At 45.5% G+C, this 21,761-nt stretch overlaps 1 protein-coding gene across 2 annotated transcripts in view; it reads right to left on the minus strand.

Annotated features, from left to right (window-relative positions):
- ZFAT (zinc finger and AT-hook domain containing) overlaps positions 1 to 21,761 on the minus strand; it is a 287,697-nt gene that overhangs the window by 187,919 nt on the left and 78,017 nt on the right. For both annotated transcript variants that reach the window (XM_040355000.1, XM_040354999.1), the window contains exons 4-6: positions 15,246 to 15,503; positions 11,755 to 11,925; positions 7,836 to 7,989 (exon numbers count right to left, since the gene is read on the minus strand). In XM_040355000.1, coding sequence (XP_040210934.1) covers positions 7,836 to 7,989; positions 11,755 to 11,925; positions 15,246 to 15,503 — 583 coding nt within the window. The remainder of the gene's footprint in view (positions 1 to 7,835; positions 7,990 to 11,754; positions 11,926 to 15,245; positions 15,504 to 21,761) is intronic.

Below are 21,761 nucleotides of genomic sequence, written 5' to 3' on the forward strand. Positions count from 1 at the left end.
AAGTACTACAGGTATGAGATGTCCCAGGATGCAGTGGTAAACCAACAAGTGAACCAGAAAGACATCATCAGTAGTCACTTCCGGGGAGTCAGCAGGAAGGTGAGCGGGGGTCAGGACTGGATCGGACAACTAGCAGACGGCACACGTGGTGTGCAAAATAGGAACGCTATAGCAGAAACAAGTGTTTCCCAGAACACAACAGGGGGAGGGGGGTGCAGATACCTGTCTAAAGACAGGTATTTGAACCCACTTCTGGCCACACAGTCTGCGGGTAGACTGCGGGCAGAACATCAGATCCCCCCCCCCTGTTGTGTTCTAGGAAACACTTGTCTCCCAGAACACAGCAGATACCAGTGAGCACGGCGCAGCGCGACTCTGCATGCGCCATAGGGAACCGGGCAGTGAAGTCGCAATGCTTCACTTCCTGGTTCCCTCACCGAGGATGGCGGGGGGGCAGCAGAGTGACGAGCGATTGCTCATCTTCTGCTGCCGACGTCGCTGGACTCCAGGACAGGTAAGTGTCCTAATATTAAAAGTCAGAAGCTGCAGTATTTGTAGCTGCTGGCTTTTAATATTTTTTGTACGGCGGAGCTCCGCTTGAAGATAAAAAAAAAGACTTCTGATTTTACAACCTGGTTAACAAGATAGAAATTAAAATAATGTATCCATCATTACAGGCAGTGGAGAACATTATTCCTGAAGAAGCAGGCTGTGCCATGTGAAACGCGTGAAATGTGCAAATTCAAGATTGTGAAAACTTCATTGATTATGTCCGATTGTAAACCAATGTTTGAAAACATTTTTGTGGACTGGTGAAGGGACAAGATCTATAATAGCCGAAGCTCACTTCTGCACTGCAATCAGCCTAACACGCACGCGCACACACATTACCCCAACGCAGGCCATTCTTTTTGAATAGAACCACATTGTGCCATAACTCTCTTTCATGTATTGAGGTGCGCATCATTGAGAAAAAATATCCATCTGCATTTTATTTTTGGAGAATTGTCTGGGTCCATTTATTTGAAGAGGCTTCCTTAACCTGATACATGTTTAAAAAGGGTGTGTTGACATACGATGCAGATTCTACCTTACCTGCCCCCCCCCCCCTCCCCTTTGGCCCTGTGTCACATCCTGCACACATGGAGGATATATGCCACTGGATGCACTCATCTATGGGATGAAGTCAACCAATGACGAAACGCGTCAGGGCGTGGTGACTTCTATCGCATGACCGGAAGCACTGTGAGCAGACGTACTGGCAACAGAGCGGCTTTATTTTCATGGTGACCGGAGCCAACACAGGCACAAGTAACACACAATATACTTCAGTTTTTTTTTCTTGTGGTACGCATATTTGTATAAAGGGGTACCGGGTTTTTTGCGTCGCTCCTATTAGAACGGTTCTATTGAATAGAATGGGACGCAACTTGTCAGGCGGCCGAGTCGCCTGACGAGTCGCCCCAGTGTGAACCGGCTCTAAGGGACTTGGCTCATTGAAGAGAGATAACAAAATACTGCAGATATATGTGCCCAGCTCAAATTTCATGAAACGGGTTCACATCCACTTTAGGAGCAGCAGAGCAAAATCAAGTCTCCCGCTCTGCCAGACAGGGCTGTGTAAATCTCAGGACCGTACGCACAGGAATAAAAATCCTTTGCCGGGTAAAACAGCACCCTTTATGTCCGGGGGGCTTCAAACTATGAGCCTCCAGCTGTTGCATAACTACACGTACCATGAGGCATTGTAAAACTCCGACATTCACAGAAATGACTAGGCATGATAGGAATTGTAGTTCCTGAACAACTGGGAGGGCCGTAGTTTGGAGATCCCTGCTTTATATGATCTTTAACTGCTTAACTGCTTAAGGACCGCCTCCTCCGCCTCCATGTCCAATCACGGCTGATCACGATGTAAACAGGAAGAGCCGTTGATGGCTCTTCCTCACTCGCGTCTGAAAGAGTCTTAAAAAAAAAAAGCTTTTTTAAAAAAAAATAAAGATGGCAATCAGTGCCCACAAATGGGCACTGACTGGCAACATGGGTAGATCAGTGCTGCCCCACAATGTCCATCAGTGCCACCCCAAGTGTCCATCAGTGCCACCCCAAGTGTCCATCAGTGCCACCCCAAGTGTCCATCAGTGCCACCCCACAGTGCCCATCCATGCTCAGTACCCACCTATCAGTGCCCATCTGTGCCACCCATAAGTATCCATCAGTGCCACCCATAAGTGCCGCCCATGAGTGCCCATCTGTGCCGCCCATGAGTGCCCATCAGTGCCGCCCATGCGTGCCCATCAGTGCCGCCCATGAGTGCCCATCTGTGCCGCCCATGAGTGCCCATCAGTGCCGCCCATGAGTGCCCATCAGTGCCGCCCATGAGTGCCCATCAGTGCCGCCCATGAGTGCCCATCAGTGCCGCCCATGAGTGCCCATCAGTGCCGCCTATGTGTGCCCATCAGTGCCGCATACCAGCGCCGCCAATCAGTGCCACCTCATCTGTGCCTGTCAGTACTACCTCATCGATGTCCATCAGTGCCATCTCATCGATGCCCATCAGTGCCAGTCTTTTTTTAGTTGTTGCGCAAAAAAAAAAAAACGCAGAGGTGATCAAATACCACCAAAAGAAAGCTCTATTTGTGGGGAAAAAAGGACGCCAATTTTGTTTGGGAGCCACGTCGCACGACTGCGCAATTGCCATTCAAAGTGCGACAGTGCTGAAAGCTGAAAATTGGCTTGGGCGGGAAGGTGCGTAAGTGCCTGGTATGGAAGTGGTTAAATGCATTTTTTGCTGTGAAAATGACAATGGTCCCAAAAATGTGTTAAAATTGTCCGAAGTGTCCGCCATGTCGCAGTCAGGAAAAAAAAAAAAAACGCTGATTGCCGCCATTAGTAGTAAAAAAAAAAAAAAAAAAATAATAAAAATGCAATAAAACTATCCCCTATTTTGTAAACGCTATAAATTTTGCGCAAACCAACCGATAAATGCTTATTGCGATTTCTTTTACCAAAAATAGGTAGAAGAATACGTATCGGCCTAAACTGAGGGAAACATTTTTTTTTTATATATATTTTTGGGGGATATTTATTATAGCAAAAAGTAAAAAATATTGATTTTTTTTCAAAATTGTCGCTCTATTTTTGTTTATAGCGCAACAAATAAAAACCGCAGAGGTGATCAAATACCACCAAAAGAAAGCTCTATTTGTGGGAAAAAAATTAGGCCAATTTTGTTTGGGAGCCACGTCGCACGACCGCGCAATTGTCAGTTAAAGCGACGCAGTGCCGAATCGCAAAACCTGTCCGGGTCCTTTAGCTGCCAAAAGGTCCGGGTCTTAAGTGGTTAACTGTGCATTCAGCCGTTTGCCTAGAGTTCAGCTTTATTTATCTTGCCTCCAGTCCAGCTGATGACACTTGGCAGCTGCCAGCAAGGACGGGGAAAATGCTGTGCCAAAAGACCGAACGGCTAATTTAAAAAGCACTTTGCAAAATTGCATAACCCATAACAGCTGATCAGGTATTAGCTTTTATTAACCCAACTTGCAGCAGACTATTAAAGCTAATGCTATCTGCACTGCGTTATTAAATTAACTGCAGCCGCGTTGGAAAAGCGATGACGGAACATCAATTCTTTTATAGGAATATACCTGGGAGATCCTCCCGCTCCTGCCTAATGAGGTTTATCCATTTTACACGGCAAATACATTTTTTCTTTTTCTTCTTCTTGTTTTTTTTCCCCTCTTCCGTCGTTATTTGCTGAACTTCATAATTGTAAATCTAAAAAGTTCTGTGTGCCGAGGGAGCACCTCTGATTGCTGAACTATGAGCGAGGCTCTAATCTACATCTAAGTGAAATTAAAGCCGCTGAATTTAAACCTCTCTGGAGAGCGCGCTCTCGCGTCTGCCACGAAATACAAGCTGCTCTGTGCGCCAGCGACGGCGATTACTTCACATCAATTCAGCACCGGACAATTCTGCCACCAGTCAGACAGACTTTAAGGTGTTTCATCGGTTTACCCTCAAACTACTCTTGTTAGATTAAAGCTTTCCCTGGCCAAATGATCGCAAAATACCATGTTTGGCTGCGCTTTCTTGTTTAGGAGACTTTGAATGGAATTAGAGCCGTTTTCTACAATACACTGTGATTGCTCACAATAACTGAAAGTGATTCTAATGGATAATACACTGCGCAAAAAAAATGAAAAAATAACACTTTTTAACCACTTCGGCCTCAGAAGAATTTACCCCCTTCCTGAACAGAGCACTTTTTGCGATACGGCACTGCAACACTTTAACTGACAATTGAGCGGCCGTGCGACATTGTATATGTTGTAATATTAATATATATATATATATATATATATATATATATATGTGTGTGTGTGTGTGTATGTATTTTATATATTGTGTTATATGTATAGCACAGTGTATGTGTGTCACATACAGCACCCAAACAAAAATTTACGTATTTTTTTTTTCTCCCCACAAATAGAGAATTCTTTTGGTGGTATTTGATCACCTCTGCGGTTTTTAATTTTTGCGCTATAAACAAAAAATGAGCGACATTTTTTACTTTTTGCTGTAATAAATATCCCCCCCCCCCATACAAAATATATATATATATATATATATACACACACACACACACACACACACACACACATACTCTCTCAGTTTAGGCAGATATGTATTCTTCTACATGTTTTTGATAAAAAAAAAAAACGCATATATTGATTGGTTTGCGCAAAAGTTATAGCATCTACAATATAGGGGATAGAGTTATGGCATTTTTAGAATTACTTTTTTTTATAAGTAATGGCGGCGATCTGAGATTTTTATCGTGACTGCGACATTATGGCGGACACTTTTGACACTATTTTGGGACCATTGTCATTTATACAGGGATCAGTGCTATACAAATACACCGATTACTGTGTAAATTACACTGTGATGATCATAGTTGTATAAAAAGTAAGTATTTCAGATGGTTTGGGTTTTACAGCCTTATACAGACCAGTGCCCCCTCAGATTGCAGTTGCACCCCTTTAAAAGAAAGTAACGGGGGGGGGGGGGGGAGATTTATGCTGGTAGCCCCTCAAACAGTTAGGCAAAACCTGTCCTAGGCCTCACCAACCACAACTGAGCCCTGAACTCGGCCTCACCAACCACAACTGAGCCCTGAACTCGGCCTCACCAACTACTGACCCCTGAACTCGGCCTCGCCAACTACTGACCCCTGAACTCGGCCTCGCCAACCACTACTGACCCCTGAACTCGGCCTGGCCAACCACTACTGACCCCTGAACTCGGCCTCGCCAACCACTACTGACCCCTGAACTCGGCCTCACCAACCACTACTGACCCCTGAACTCGGCCTCACCAACCACTACTGACCCCTGAACTCGGCCTCACCAACCACTACTGACCCCTGAACTCGGCCTCACCAACCACTACTGACCCCTGAACTCGGCCTCGCCAACCACAACTGACCCCTGAACTCAGCCTCGCCAACCACAACTGACCCCTGAACTCGGCCTCGCCAACCACAACTGACCCCTGAACTCGGCCTCGCCAACCACAACTGACCCCTGAACTCGGCTTCGCCAACCACAACTGACCCCTGAACTCGGCCTCACCAACCACTACTGACCCCTGAACTCGGCCTCACCAACCACAACTGACCCCTGAACTCGACCTCGCCAACCACAACTGACCCCTGAACTCGGCCTCACCAACTACTGAACCCTGAACTCGGCCTCACCTACTACTGAACCTTTGCGTCACTTACAGTAGGTGCCTCCGATTTCGTATATCCAACGCGATGGGATCGCGCTGGATATCGCTGCTGGAGGCTGTGCTTCTCTCGCTGGCTGCCCCCACGAGATGCCGCGCATCCATAGGAATCCATTGGGGGCGGCGAGCAGGAGGAGCGACATAGCTCGCCGCTGGCCCCCTCGACGGGGATCGCGGGTGGTCAATCTCGCCGCTAGCAGAAGTGAGATTGACACAAAATCAGGAGCACCTACTGTACTAATGAACCCCTGCTCTCTGTGCCATGTCCAATATTCAGTGTGATGAAATCCACACCCAAGATTTGCCATTGCACTTTTTTTTCACAGGCAGGAGAGCCCAACGTATGATCCTGCAACACAGGCCTACTGTACTCAAAAAACACCCGGATAGCCGTGCAAAGTGCACTATCTTGTGTCTTGTCTCACTCTTGCAATCTGAGAAAGCAGACAGCGGCTCCCCCCCACCCCCGAGATAAATGTCTTCTATGGCCCAGAGTGTGTAGCTGGCTGCTATGCTGCAGTTCTGACCTGTGAAATGCCCAGATTGGAATGGTGGCACAGCTGCAGTAGCCGGCTACACACTGTGTTGTGGCCTTGTGTAAGGGAATCTGATTTTGGCTATATGCTGTGTGAGTGTGTACATCCTGTACGGGGGCAAGCAGATACACTGACAGGAAGAATCTATGAACTACCACCACGCTCCACAGTACCATGGTAGTTCATTCAGAATTACAAGCAGACATCCGCACAGGATGTTGGGACTTGTAGTTCATTCATTCACAGAACTCTGAATGATGTGGCGGTGTGGGCGGAGCCGATTTAAAAAACTGATAGCAAGGGGAATGGGGAATTTCTCCCTGTACTGCTGTCACAGGGAGGGGGCAGCGGCTGCAGCATTGGGAACATGTTATATGTTCCACTCTACAAAGGGGTGGAACATACAACATGTTCTCAAAGGTGAACTTATCCTTTAACTACTTAAGGACCCCTTCATGCCGATATACATCGGCAGAAGGGCACAGCTGGGCACAAAGTACCTGTACATTGCCCTTTAAGCCCAGCCAGGGGGTCGCAGGCGCGTGCACGCGACCCTGTCCGAAGCTCCATGACCGCGGCCCTGATCGCCGCTGGAGTCCCGCGATCGGTCCCTGGAGCTGAAGAACGGGGAGAGCCGTATGTAAACACAGCTTCCCCGTTCTTCACTGTGGCGCCATCATCGATCGTGTGTTCCCTTATATAGGGAATCACAATCGATGACGTCACACCTACAACCACACCCCCCTACAGTTAGGAACACAATTGAGGTCATACATAACCCCATCAGCGCCCCTTGTGGTTAACTCCCAAACTGCAATTGTCATTTTCACAGTAAACAATGCATTTTAAATGCATTTTTTGCTGTGAAAATGACAATGGTCCCAAAAATGTGTCAAAATTGTCCGAAGTGTCCGCCATAATGTCGCAGTCACGAAAAAAAAAAAATCGCTGATCGCCGCCATTAGTAGTAAAAAAATAAAAATGCAATAAAACTATGCCCTATTTTGTAAACGCCATAAATTTTGCACAAACCAATCGATAAACGCTTATTGCGTTTTTTTTTTACCAAAAATAGGTAGAAGAATACGTATCGGCCTAAACTGAGGAAAAAATTGTTTTTTATATATATTTTTGGGGGATATTTATTATAACAAAAAGTAAAAAATATTGCATTTTTTTCAAAATTGTCGCTCTATTTTTGTTTATAGCGCAAAAAATAAAAACCGCAGATGTGATCAAATACCACCAAAAGAAAGCTCTATTTGTGGGGGGAAAAAAACGCCAATTTTGTTTGGGAGCCACGTCGCACGTCCGCGCAATTGTCAGTTAAAGCGACTCAGTGCCGAATGGCAAAAACTTGGCCGGGTCCTTTAGCTGCCTAAAGGTCCGGGTCTTAAGTTGTTAATGGTCTGCTGGGTGTTCAGCTTCAAATCCTGTTTGTATGAGACTTAGACACAGAAGGTAGACACACTACAGACAGTCGTCGTGTTCGGGGATCAGCCATACCTGCTTGAATTAGTGGACTGTTCCTGAGGGACTTGCTGGATGGCGTACTCCTGGTATCCCCTCTTCAGACTCTGCTCTGGCTCAGATGGCTGGGAGGTCACTTCTGGTTCAGCCGCAGGGGCTGCCGCTTCCACTGGAATGATTTTTGTTGCTCCTGCCAAATAAATACACATTGGTTTTATAGTGTGTGTCCCGTCTACTGAGGCAGCATGAATTCACACATCATGACATTTTGGTTGTAGTTTAAAGCCAGTAGGCTGATGCACTGAAAGTTCATTGCGTTTTGTGCTGCTGACTAATAAAGCACGCTCCTTATAAGTCGGCAGCACAAGACACAATCCAGTACATCGCCGGAGGATCTCTCTATATTGGTAGTGCTTACAACTAGCCACATCTACGCTATACAGACAGATATCTATGATCTGTTGATTGGTCGACTGCAACGATCTAACATTCCCACATTCCTACCTGGTGGATCTGACCACCACCGGGAATGTTACATTGTGTGTTCTACCGGCATTGGCGTAGCTTATAAGCTGCATGTGACTCATCCAACTTTTATCAGACTAGACCATGTGAAACTAAAGATGGGTTCAAGGCCCTGATGAAGCACAACTGTGCGAAACATGTTGGCCATCTGCACAAATGAAGTATCTTGTTTCTGATCTCTTTGTGGTCCATGTTAACCAATGATTACATTTTAATGTTATTAATAAATTCTTATATTTTTTCAATCAATCTTGTCTAATGTGCTCACCTTATAACAGAATCGGTGTCTCTCTGTAAAATCCCATATTTTGGGAGAGTTGTGTCTCTCTCTAGCCTTTCTCTTTTTTTTACCGCTTCCTGGGATTGTGAGACTCCACCATCTGTTTCTGGAAACTATCCAACCTTTCTATACATACTCTGGGATGCCATTAAAGTTCATGCGCATGTAAAGGCGTCCCAATACTTTCGATAATATAGTGTATGTAAGGCCATTTTCACGCGGGGCGTATCAGTAATGATCTGCCCCGTGAACCTCCGCTTGCTCAGCGGGGATCGCTCCGTTGATCCCCGCTGAGCCGGCGGATGACAGGACGGTCCCCGCACACTGTGCAGGGACTGCCCTGTCTTTTCTCCGCTCTCCCCTATGGGGGGGAAATCGGATGAACACGGACCGTCTGTCCGTGTTCATCCGATCCGCCAGACGGATGGAAAAGTAGGTCTTTCCTCCGTCACACTTTGGCAGATTGGAGCGGGTCGGGTGTCAGGCGGTATGTCACCGCTGACATCCGCGGCTCCATAGTGGAGCACGGAGCGCCCGTTCAGGTCCGCCCAAAAAACTGGCAGGCGGACCTGAACGGGCCGCCCATGTGAAAGAGCCCTAAGACCCCCTTTCACACTGAAGAGTTTTTACAGAGTTTTAGCGTTAAAAATAGTGCTCTTAAAACGCTCTCCATGCATCTCAATGGACCCTTTCACACCGAGTCCTGCAAGCAGCATCTTTGGAGCAGCTTTTGAGCGCTGAAAAAAAATGCTCCAAAAACGCCCCTCTCCATTGAAATGAATTGAAAGCGCTGTAAAAACGCCTTACCCTTTCACACTGAGGCGTTGAACTGGCGGGGGCGTTAGGAAAGTCCTGCAAGCAGCATCTTTGAAGCAACTTTTGAGCGCTGAAAAAAACGCTCCAAAAACGCCCCTCTCCATTGAAATGAATTGAAAGCGCTGTAAAAACGATTTACCCTTTCATACCGAGGCGCTGCAAAAACGCCCTAAAACGTTAGGGTCTTAGCGGTGCTTTACCAGCACATTGGGATTGCAGATGTGGCTTCGCTCGAATAACGCTCAAAAAACGCTCGAATAACGCTGTAATAACACTCGAAAAACGCTCGAATAACGCTGTAATAACACTCGAATAACGCTGTAATAACGCTCGGATAACGCTCGGATAACGCTCGAAAAACGCTCGGATAACGCTGTAATAACGCTCGAAAAACGCTGTAATAACGCTTGAAAAATGCTGTAATAACAATCGAAAAACGCCGCAATAATGCTCGAAAAACGTCGCAATAACGCTCGAAAAATGCCGGAATAACGCTCGAAAAACGCTCGGATAACGCTGTAATAACGCTTAAAAAAAACGCTGTAATAACGCCCGAAAAACGCTGTAATAACGCCCGAAAAACGCTGTAATAACGCTGGAAAAACGCTTGCATAACGCTCGAAAAACGCTGTAAAAACGCTTGCATAACGCTCGAAAAACGCTGTAATAACAATCGAATAACGCTGTAATAACATTCGAATAACGCTCGGATAACGCTCGAAAAACGCTCGGATAACGCTCGAAAAACGCTCGGATAACGCCCGAAAAACGCCCGGATAACGCTCGGATAACGCTCGGATAACGCCCGAAAAACGGCCGGATAACGCTCGGATAACGCTCGGATAACGCTCGGATAACGCCCGAAAAACGCCCGGATAACGCTCGGATAACGCTCGGATAACGCTCGAAAAACGCTGTAATAACGCTCGAAAAACGCTGTAATAACGCTCGAAAAACGCTGTAATAACGCTTGGATAACGCTCGAAAAACGCTCGAAAAATGCTGTAATAACAATCGAATAACGCTGTAATAACAATCGAAAAACGCTCGAAAAACGCTCGAAAAACGCTCGAAAAACGCTCGGATAACGCTCGGATAACGCTCGGATAACGCTCGGATAACGCTCGGATAACGCTCGAAAAACGCTGTAATAACGCTCGAAAAACGCTGTAATAACGCTGTAAAAACGCTTGCATAACGCTCGAAAAACGCCCGAAAAACGCTGCAATAATGCTCGAAAAACGTTGCAATAACGCTCGAAAAACGCAGGAATAACGCTCGGATAACGCTCGAAAAACGCCTCAATAACGCTCGAAAAACGCTCGGATAACGCTGTAATAACGGTCGAAAAACGCCGGAAAAACGCTCGAAAAACGCTGTAATAACGCTGTAAAAACGCTTGCATAACGCTCGGATAACGCTCGAAAAACGCTGTAATAACGCTCGAAAAACGGCGCAATAATGCTCGAAAAACTTCGCAATAATGCTCGAAAAACGCCGGAATAACGCTCGGATAACGCTGTAAAAACGCTGTAAAAACGCTGTAAAAACGCTGTAAAAACGCTGTAAAAACGCTGTAAAAACGCTTGCATAACGCTCGGATAACGCTCGAAAAACGCTGTAATAACGCTCGAAAAACGCCGCAATAATGCTCGAAAAACGTCACAATAACGCTCGAAAAATGCCGGAATAACGCCGGAAAACCGCTCGAATAACGCTCGAATAACGCTGTAATAACTTTTGAAAAACTCTGTAATAACGCTCGAAAAACGCCAGGATTAACGCTTGGAAAACGCCGGAATAACGCTCGGAAAACGCTCAAAAAAACGCTCAAAAAAACGCTGTAATAACGCTCGAAAAACGCCCCAGTGTGAAAGGGGCCTAAGAGTTTACTTTAAGGTGGGAGGTGCCTAGGCTCTTAGTACGCTTTCTCTCAGTTACCGTTTCATACGTTGAAGAGAAAGGAGTCACGGTAGAAAGAGGCCTTGACACAGAAAAGTAACTTTCCCGTATTGTTGCAGATGTTCCACAAACTATTAAAAGACAGATTTTTCGCCTTCTGGCACGTCTGAGTTTATATTTCATACAAAGTTTTTAAAGCCCCTCCAGGGCAGAGAAGTATGGAGAACCTATTGCCATAAACACGGCACACCAGGCATTGCACTCCCGCTGCTGGAGAGAGACGGGATTGGAAGGTAATCTGTCAGACGGCGCTGTAACCTGTAATATATTCAGTGCCTCTCTATATACCGGCTTCCAATGTGCTGAGATAAGTAAATTGTTGCCAGCTGTCTAAGGCTTTATCTGTGAAAAGGCATGGAAGAGATAGCGTACCTGGAATCGCCTCGTGCGCAGTTAGAAGAACGCGGATGATGGGATTGACTCCCTGGCTCTTCTCAGCTTCTTTGGACTGCAGGGCCTTTTCTGTTTTCTGGAGACGGGAACGCTTCGGCTGCTTCTCCTTCTCGTAATCTGCCAGGATGAACTGCCCCTCGAAGTCCGGACCTGAACAACACATGCACAACAGTCAGTCCCCAGATATTCGAGCAAAACGGTAACCGTTAGGTCATTAACCACTTCAATACCGGGCACTTACACCCCCTTCCTGCCCAGGCCAATTTTCAGCTTTCAGCGCTATTTAAATGACAATTGCGCGGTCGTGCTACACTGTACACAGAATTTTTATCATTTTGTTCCCACAAATAGAGCTTTTCTTTAGGTGGTATTTGATCACCTCTGGGGTTATTTTTTGCTATACAAATAAAAAAAGGCCGAAATGTTTAAAAAAAAAATAAAAGTTTTTCTTTTTTTTCGGTTTTAAAATTGTGTAAATAAGTACATTTTCTCCTTCACTGATGGTCACTTATAAGGCGGCACTGATAAGGTGGCGCCAATAAGGTGGCACTGACGATGGGCACTGATATGCGGCACTGATGGGTACTCATGGGTGGTACTGGTCGGCACTGAAAGGCGACACCGATGGGCACTGAAAGGCTGTAATGATGGGTACTTATGGGTGGCACTGCTTATCCCTGGTGGCACTGGCTGGGCTTTTGGGTGGGCACTGGTTGGCAGCTGCCTGGGCATCGATTGGAAGCTGCCTTGGCACAGATTTGCATTTCCCTGGTGGTCCAGGGGGCATACCTGGTGGTCCAGTGTGAATGGCCATCCCTGGTGGTCCTTGGCGGGGATCCGAGGGGGGGCTGCACTGATAAACTCTCAGCACAGACCCCCCCTGTCAGGAGAGCAGCCAATCGGCTCTCCTCTACTCGCGTCTGTCATGAGCGAGTGGGGAAAAGCCGATCAACGGCTCTTCCAACTTACATTATGATCAGCCGTGATTGGACACGGCTAATCACGTGGTAAAGAGCCTCCACCGGAGGCTCTTTACCGAGATCAGTGTAGCGGTGTTTCAGACCGACACACCGCACCACCGATCGCTGCGAAGCGCACCTCCATGGGCGCGCGGCGGCTGTTATCCTGCTAGACGTCATATGACGTCCAGCCAGGATAACGCAACCACTTCCCGGACGCCAATTTGCTATTGACTGGTTGGGAAGGGGTTAAAAGCAGTTTTTGCTGTAATAGTAACCTTCGACCAATTTCTTTCCACCACTAGATGTCACTCGTTTTCTGGGTTGAATGACAGCCGGTGTCATGCAGCCCATTTATCAGAGCCCAGGCTGTCATGGACACGCCCCCTGAGCTCACGGTAGAGGACCTTCAGTAATTTTTTTACATTTTCCATCTATTGAATCTTCTGCCCTCGTTGTTGGATAGTAAAACCTTTTTTTCCTGCCAGTAAATACAGTGGAACCTCGGATTGCAAGTAACGCAGTTAACGAGCGTTTCGCAATACGAGAATTTTTTTTTTTTTAAACCTGACTTGGTTCGCGAGTGTTGTCTCGCAAAACAAACAAGATTCAAGCCTCTGCGGTGTGCAGTACCGCATTTGGCCAGAGGTGCGGGGGCGCCGTGACACTCTGAGCTGTCCGAAAACACTTGGAAAAACTCGAGTGTTTCCCAGCCTTTCTGTGGGCTCCAGAGTGTTTGAGCCTAAGCGGTCTCCGAGTATTTCCGAGTCTCTCTGGCTCTTTACCCCGATCTGCGATCAGTTGTGTCTCAAGGATGCAGCGATCACAGATCACCGCTGATGCGCGCTGCAGGGGGCACGAACACGTCATATGACGCCCTCCCGGCAATGTGCAACCGCGCTGTAGCTGTCATTTGGTGGGTTAACATTTTACTCCATCTACGGCCGGCCCAACCATCTTTCATATTGCTGATGCAGTTATTAATCCATCGTTATTATTCAGCTATAGCTGCATTCATGGCCGATTCTCCTTAACCACTTAAGGACTTGGGTGTTTTTCAGATTTGGTGTTTACAAGACTAAAAAACATTTTTTTTTGCTCGAAAATTACTGAAAACCCCCAAACATTATATGTCTTTTTTTCTAACACCCTAGAGAATAAAATGGCGGTCATTGCAATACTTTTTGTCACACCGTATTTGCGCAGCGGTCTTACAAGCGCACTTTTTTTTGGAAAAAAATCACTTTTTTTAATTAAAAAAATAAGACAATAAATTTGGCCCAATTTTTTTATATATTGTGAAAGATAATGTTACGCCGAGTAAAATGATACCCAACATGTCACGCTTAAAAATTGCGCCCGCTCGTGGAATGGCGTCAAACTTTTATCCTTAAAAATCTCGATAGGCGACGTTTAAAAAATTCTACAGGTTGCATCTTATGAGCTACAGAGGAGGTCTAGGGCTAGAATTATTGCTCTCGCTCCAACGATCGCGGCGATACCTTGTCAAACTTGTGTGGTTTTAACACTGTTTTCATATGCGGGTGCTGCTCACATATGCGTTCGCTTCTGCGCGCGAGCTCGTCGGGACGAGGCGCTTTAAAAAAAATAAAATTTTTGTTTTCTTATTTATTTTTATTTATTTTATTATTTTTTACACTGAAAAAAATAAAATAAATAAAAATTGATCACTCTTATTCCTATTACAAGGAATGTAAACATCCCTTGTAATAAAAAAAAAAGCATGACAGGTCCTCTTAAATATGAGATCTGGGGGTCAAAAAGACTTCACATCTCATATTTACACTAAAATGCAAAAGAAAAAAAAAGAAACTGGAAATTTTGTCATTTGAAAAAATGACAACAAAAAAATGTGCCTTTAAGACGTTAGGATGGGACTGACGTTTTGACGTCACTTCTGCCCTGCTATGCTATGGGGACGGGTGGGGGCCATCTTGCCCTCACTCGCATCCCCACACACAGCAGGCTGAAGGACACGATCGCCTCCGCCGCTACGGTAAGCGGCGGAGGGCGTGGGAGAGCTGCGGGAGGGGGCGGGGCCCCCTCTCCCGCCGCTAACGGTGATCTTGCGGCGAATCCGCCGCGGAGACCACCGCTATCGTTTACAGGACCGCTCATGCTAAAGATGGATACCTCGGTTGTGGCAGCAGCTGCTGCCGTTACCAAGATATCCATCTTTAAAAAAATGACGTATATGTACATGAGCGGGTCCTTAAGTGGTTAAACTCTTCCACTTTCCTGCAAGGAATGCAAGTTGGGTTTTTATTACCTCTAAATTAAATTTTCAGGTATAAAATGTCCTTTATTTAATAAAAGCTGCCAAATATTGACACAAATATATTAGAGTTCTGACAGATAAGACGTCTCTCTGCAGAGATAATAACAGGCCACACCGACATCAACCTCAGCAGATGGCGAAAGTAAAAAAGCGCGGTGATGAAAGGAGAATCTGCCGCTTTATCGCCGCGTTTTGCAGCCACTTGGTCTCACCTTGAGTGACATCCTCGTCGTCATTGAACACGATGATGCAGATGTGTTTTTTCAGCTGTCGGATGTTGGAGAAGGTTCGGCTGCATTTTCGGCACTCCAGGTTCTCCGGTAGCGGCTCTGAAGAAAGCCAGCCGTCCTCGGTCTCCGGTTGGCCGTCCTGAGCGAAGCTCCCATTGTTCTCTGCGGGTTCTTCTTCTGTTACAGACTTCTTGGTGGAGCCTTTTGGTCGCCCCCGCTTTCTTTTCACAACACACAAATCTATACGGGACAGAAATGCAAGGCTTGTTAGAACCTCTAAAGGCACATATGTCAAACACAAGGCCCGGGGGCCGAACCCGGCCCTCCAGCCCATTTCAGGTGGCCCTCACACCTCTCCTGCAGCAACTCCCACTATTGTTGCCCCCACCTTGTCTCAGAAGGTCAGCAGCACAGAACTCCTCCACCAGATCCTGAAGTTCTCCATGCAGCCATAAGGAGGCTTATATCTGCCCCCCCACCCCTCCCCCTTTCTCAGCGGTTGGTAGTAGAGAGAACGACAGAACTCCTCCACCAGATCCTGAAGTTCTCCATGCCACCATAGCGAGGCTAAGATCTGCCCTCATCCCTATTCCCCGTCTCAGCGGTTGGTAGCAGAGAGGATGACAAAACTCCCCTTCCAGATACTGAGGTTCTCCATGCAGCAATAGGGAGGCTTATATCTGCCCCCCACCCCCTCCCCCCTTTTCAGCGGTTGGTAGCAGAGAGGACAACAGAACTCCTCCTTCAGATCCTGAAGTTCTCCACCCACCAGCCATAAGAAGGCTTATATCTGCCCCCCTCCCTTTTCCTCGTCTCAGTGTTTGGTAGCAGAGAGGAGGACAGAACTCCGCCTTCAGATCCTGAAGTTCTCCATGCAGCCATAGGGAGGCTTATATCTGCCCCCCACCCCCTCTCCATGTATCAGTGGTTGGTAGCAGAGAGGACAACAGAACTCCTCCTACAGATCCTGCGCCTCTCTATGCAGCCAAAGCACCCCCTCCCCTGATCTCAGCATTCAGAAGACTCCAGCCCTTTCTGGCAGAAGCATAGGGGGGTGCACTGTGTTATAAGGGAGGGTAGAGGACTCTTGATTTCTAATGGTGGGGGGCTCTTGGCATCTGATGTAAGGGGAGTGGGGTACTCTGGACTAGAGGTGCACCAAAATGGAAGTTTCAGAACCGAAACAAAACCGAAATAAAAAAAAAATGGCAGGCCGAAACCGAAAATGACTTTTCTTTTTTTTTTTAAATAATTGTATGTTAAAACACCACCCCCACAATCACCTCCTGCCCCCACCACCCCCTGCCACCATCACCTCCTGCCAGCTCTTGCCACCATTACCTCCTGCCTCACCACCTCACCCACCTCCTGCCATGGTGCCACCATTACCTTTTCCACCATCACCTCATGCCCCCACCACCTCCTGCCAGCATTACCTTCTGCCACCATCACCTCACCCACCTCCTGCCACAGTGCCAGCATAACCTTCTTCCACCATCACCTCATGCCCCCACCACCAGCTTCTTTATTACCTTAAAGCTGGACATGGCTGTGCTGTGCTGGGCTCAGAGCTGTGCTGGGCTCAGGGCTGTCACGGCTCCGTCCTCTGCCTATGGCGAGTGCACTGTACGAGCCAACGAGTGTCACTGCCAAAGTATCCCTCCTGAGTCCTCCTGATTCGATCGGCTATTCAAAAATGGCGCCGGGTGGAGCCATTACGTAACTGCGCATTCGCCGCCCGGCCAAGCGGATACAAGCTTTCCCGAGCCCGGCGAATGCGCAGTTACATAATGGCGCGACCCGGTGCCATTTTTGAATAGCCGATCGAGTCAGGAGGACTCAGGAGGGACACTTTGGCAGTGACACTACTTGGCTCGTGCAGTGCACTCGGACTGAGCCGTGACAGCCCAGCGGCCATCTTTTTTACGGGCACCCGATGCCCATAACACAGCATTATCCGCAATTTTTAAGCTGTTTCGGCATGTCGCCAAAACAGCTGTTTTCGGCCGATATGTATCAGCCACCGATATATCGGTGCATCCCTACTCTGGACATCGATTCTTACAGATACAACCGGCCCTGTAATGACAACCATAATGCTGATGCGGCCCGCAATCAAATGGAGATTGACACCTCCGAGTCTAAGGAGTCCAAACAGAGCACAGGTCCCCCAACTTCTGTCTGACTCATAAGACCGAGGGACGCAAAACAAGAAAAACAAACAAAGGTGGCATTAAAAATGGTATTAACCACTTTGATACGGGTTTCCAGCGAATCGGATATCAGCATCCGTTCAGAAATACTGACTAGCGGACCGTACTGGCACTGCTCCCCAGGGGAGGATCTGATTCAAATCATCATTTTTACAGAGCAACTGTCATCTCTGTCCTGCAGTGGCTCCTCCTCTGACCCGCTGTTGGCTCACCGACAGACCCATTCACTTTAATGGGACGGCTGGTGATGGGGCAGTGACACAACAAGGGGAGGAACGTGGCGGTAGCAGGTGATTGTATGCCCGCCAACAGGCGCTGCCATGATGGAACTGAAATGACAGGTGCTCTTTAACCACTTGTCCACTGGGCCTATTTTGGCACTTCTCTCCTTCATGTAAAAATAAAAAAAATTTTGCTAGAAAATTAATCAGAACCCCCAAACATTATATATGTTTTTTTAGCAGACACCATAGGGAATAAAATGGCAGTCATTGCAACTTTTTCTCGCACGGTATTTGCGCAATAATTTTTCAAACGTTTTTTTTGGGGGGGAAAAAATGGTTTCATGAATTAAAAAAATAACAAAACAGTAAAGTTAGCCCAATTTTTTTGTATAATGTGAAAGAAGATGTTACGCCAAGTAAATAGATACCTAACATGTCACGCTTTAAAATTGCGCACACTCATGGAATGGCGCCAAACTTCGGTACTTAAAAATCTCCGTAGGTAACGCTTTAACATTTTTTACAGGTTACTATTTTCGAGTTGCAGAGGAGGTCTAGTGCTAGAATTGCTGCACACGCTCTAACGCATGCAAAGATACCTCACATGTGGTGTTTGAACGGCGTTTACATATGTGGGCGGGACTTGCATGCGTGTTCACTTCTGCGCGCGAGATAACGGGGACAGGGGCGTTTTAAAAAAAAATATTTGAATATATGGTACTACAGCGCTACTAATACTAATTAATCAAAGAAAAAGTATAGAAATAAAAAACTAAATAATACCGCTGCAGACACAAAAAGAGTGTACAAAACCAATAATAGTGATAAATTAGGTGTGTTGCGCTGATAATAACTTATTTCTACGTACAAAATTACATAAGAAGAGAGCCCCTTGTAAACCTTAATACAAAAGGGATCACAAGTGCAAAAAATAGACAATATAATAAATCATCCAGTAAAGTGCCAGTGAAGTGCTAGGAATAAATCCCTATTAAGACCAGCATGCAATCTTCATGGGCAACTGCAGCAAGTCAGTACAACCTCTGTCACATGGAAAAAATAGACACACCACAGTCCAATATTCATGGGATAGTTCCAAGTTTACAGACTTTTCTCCTATGTAACTTTTCACTTCAGGACAGTGCCGCTCATGCAAAAAAGAGAAAAACACAGATATGGTGCAAATAACGTATGAATAAGGAAGAAAACCAATGCAATACAGCGATTGCACTCACGGAAGCCTCGATCACATTAGGCTCTGCTGTAAAGTAGTACGAACGCCGCTCAGTGCTTAGACGATCTCCTCAGGTGGATGGTCGCGTCACTCGGCTCCTCCCCCACGCGTATCGTCACTAGACACGCGACTTATTCATGGGTTGCCATGTGACCATGTCAGCTGCCTTTTTATGCAGACTGACCATGGAGGCAAGAGCGGAGGATAATCTTTCACATCATTGTCGGCTTACTTGTACAGCTTTGACAAAATAATAATGTGAATATCACAAGCTTTTAATATAGACATACAGCATTTAAAACTATTAAAATACTTGAAAGACAATTAATCGATCGCTGATATGAGTATCACAACAATCATTGTTGTCTCTAGTGTTTTGCCTCCAGTGGCCAAAACACCAAAAGACAGGCAGATACCCATTTTACTTATAACAATAAAAAACAACTAGGGAAGGAATAGTAATATAGACAAAACCATCACCCCCCCTAGTGGGCAATAGTAAATTTACATAAAATTACATAATAACAGTACATATACTTAAAATATATAAAAATATTTAAAAGGATTAAAATGTATATATTGTATATAATCCGCTACATGCCACCAGTAACGATCATTCTAATCTTAAACAATCCCCATAAATATATTTGAATAAATTACATTTCATAAACAGACAATAAATTAGTTAATCAGCCCAAAAATTAAAAATCTGCAATAAAACAATTGAGGTCAAACTCAATGTTAAGGCCATTAGGGGCCAAAGTGACCATCTCGTGTATCCACCGAGATTCACACTTACTAAGCTCCCTAACTTTATGGCTTCCCCTCCAGTGAGGTATGTACTTTTGAATGGCCCAGAATTTTAACCCTCTTGGGTCTTTATTATGACACTGCTCAAAATGTCTCGAAACATTATGTTCCACACAGCCCTTTTCAATATTCTGTACGTGCTCCCTGATTCGCTTCCACATTGGCCTTTTAGTCCGACCAACGTATTGTAATAAACAGGGGCACTGAAGTACATAGACAACTCCCTCAGTTCTGCATGTTATAAGATCTTTAATTTTATGTTCTTTTTTGGTTACATTCGATGAAAAACTTGAACATTTCTGGCCATTTTGCCCAGTCTTCCTACACGCAAAGCAGCGTTTGCAAGGGAAAAATCCTTTTCCTTGCCAAAATGTTAGCTTGTCGGCCTTATCTGGTGGGTCTGGGACACTTTTAGCCACCAGGTCTCGTAATGTGGGGGCTCTTCGATATACCACTTTAGGTGCAACAGGTAGTACACTTTGGAGTTGCCTATCGGATTTTAAAATCGGCCAATATTTTTTAAAAATGGATTCAAGTTGTCTGTGTTGCACATTAAAATTCAAGATAATTGGTACTTCTGATTCTGCATTCACAGGCTTCTTTTTGTCTAAGATGAGGTTCTCCCTTGGAATATTTTGGACTTCCTTGATTTTTTCTTGAATAAATTCATCACTATAACCCTTTTGTATGAACTTGGTCCCTATAAGGTTTGCCTGATCCAAAAATGTGCTATTACTTGTACAGTTTCTCCTAATCCGAGTCATCTGTCCTTTTGGTATGTTGATCAACCATGGATCGTAATGACAGCTATCTGTTGGGATGTAGCCATTACGATCCACTGGTTTAAAGAACGTTTTCGTGCTAAATCTCTGATTTTCCAAAGAGATTTCCAAATCTAGAAACTGGATAGTCTTGTCACTGATCGTGTAAGTGAGTTTTATATTTTTCTCATTCTCATTCAACTTATCAAAAAATTGTTTTAATGAGACTTCATCACCTTTCCATACCACTATACAGTCATCTATAAACCTCTTATATACTACCAAGGATTCCGGTACATCAGCATATATTGCTGTCTCCTCCCATTCCGACATATAGATGTTGGCGACACTCGGTGCATACTTTGCGCCCATAGCTATTCCGTTTAGCTGTCTAAAATAATCCGATTTGTGCCAAAAATAATTGTGCTGCAAACCATAAGCTAGGCTTCTTAAAATAAACCGCTTTTGCTTTGACACCAAATCACTAAAATTATTTAGAGCCCATTTGGACGCATCAATGGCCTCTTTATGATTGATCACTGTGTAGAGTGAGGCCACATCTGCTGTAGCCAGCAGGTAGGTACCACGAGTATCCATCTTTACACTTTCCAAAATCTGTATGAGATGTTTTGTATCTCTCAAATATGCCCGGGTTTTGGGCACCAATGGTTGCATGAACCGATCCACGTATTCACCCAACCTGGAATTGATGGATTGGATTCCATTTATAATGGGTCGCCCAGGAGGTTTTTGGGCATCTTTGTGGATCTTTGGTATTGTATATATAATAGGTACCCTACAGGTATCCGGTACCAAGTACTTGTATTCTTTCTTATTCAGGATACCTTTTTGTCTTCCTCTGTATACCAGATCACATAATTCTTCTTTATACTCTCCTGTAGGGTTACCCCTAAGTTTAATGTACGTGTTGGTATCATTTAGTTGGTTGTCCAGTTCTTCATAGTAGTACGTTCTTGATAGGACCACAATAGCACCCCCCTTATCTGCGGGTCTTATAATGATTTCCTTATTCTTCTCCAGTTCCTTTATCCCTTTATGTATGTTAATAGGATCAGGTATTCGTTTGACCTTTAAATTGTCCAAGTCTTTCAAAACCATTTTGCTGAAAACCTCTATATGGTGATTATCAGGCACCTGAGGGTTAAATAGGGATTTGTTCCTAAGGTTACTGTGTTGAACTATAACTTCATCTGTATTTCTAGACACTTTATTGGCTTGATTCCTTATAGGCTGAT

The sequence above is a fragment of the Rana temporaria genome, chromosome 5 (genome assembly GCF_905171775.1).
Source record: "Rana temporaria chromosome 5, aRanTem1.1, whole genome shotgun sequence".
NCBI lineage: Eukaryota > Metazoa > Chordata > Amphibia > Anura > Ranidae > Rana > Rana temporaria.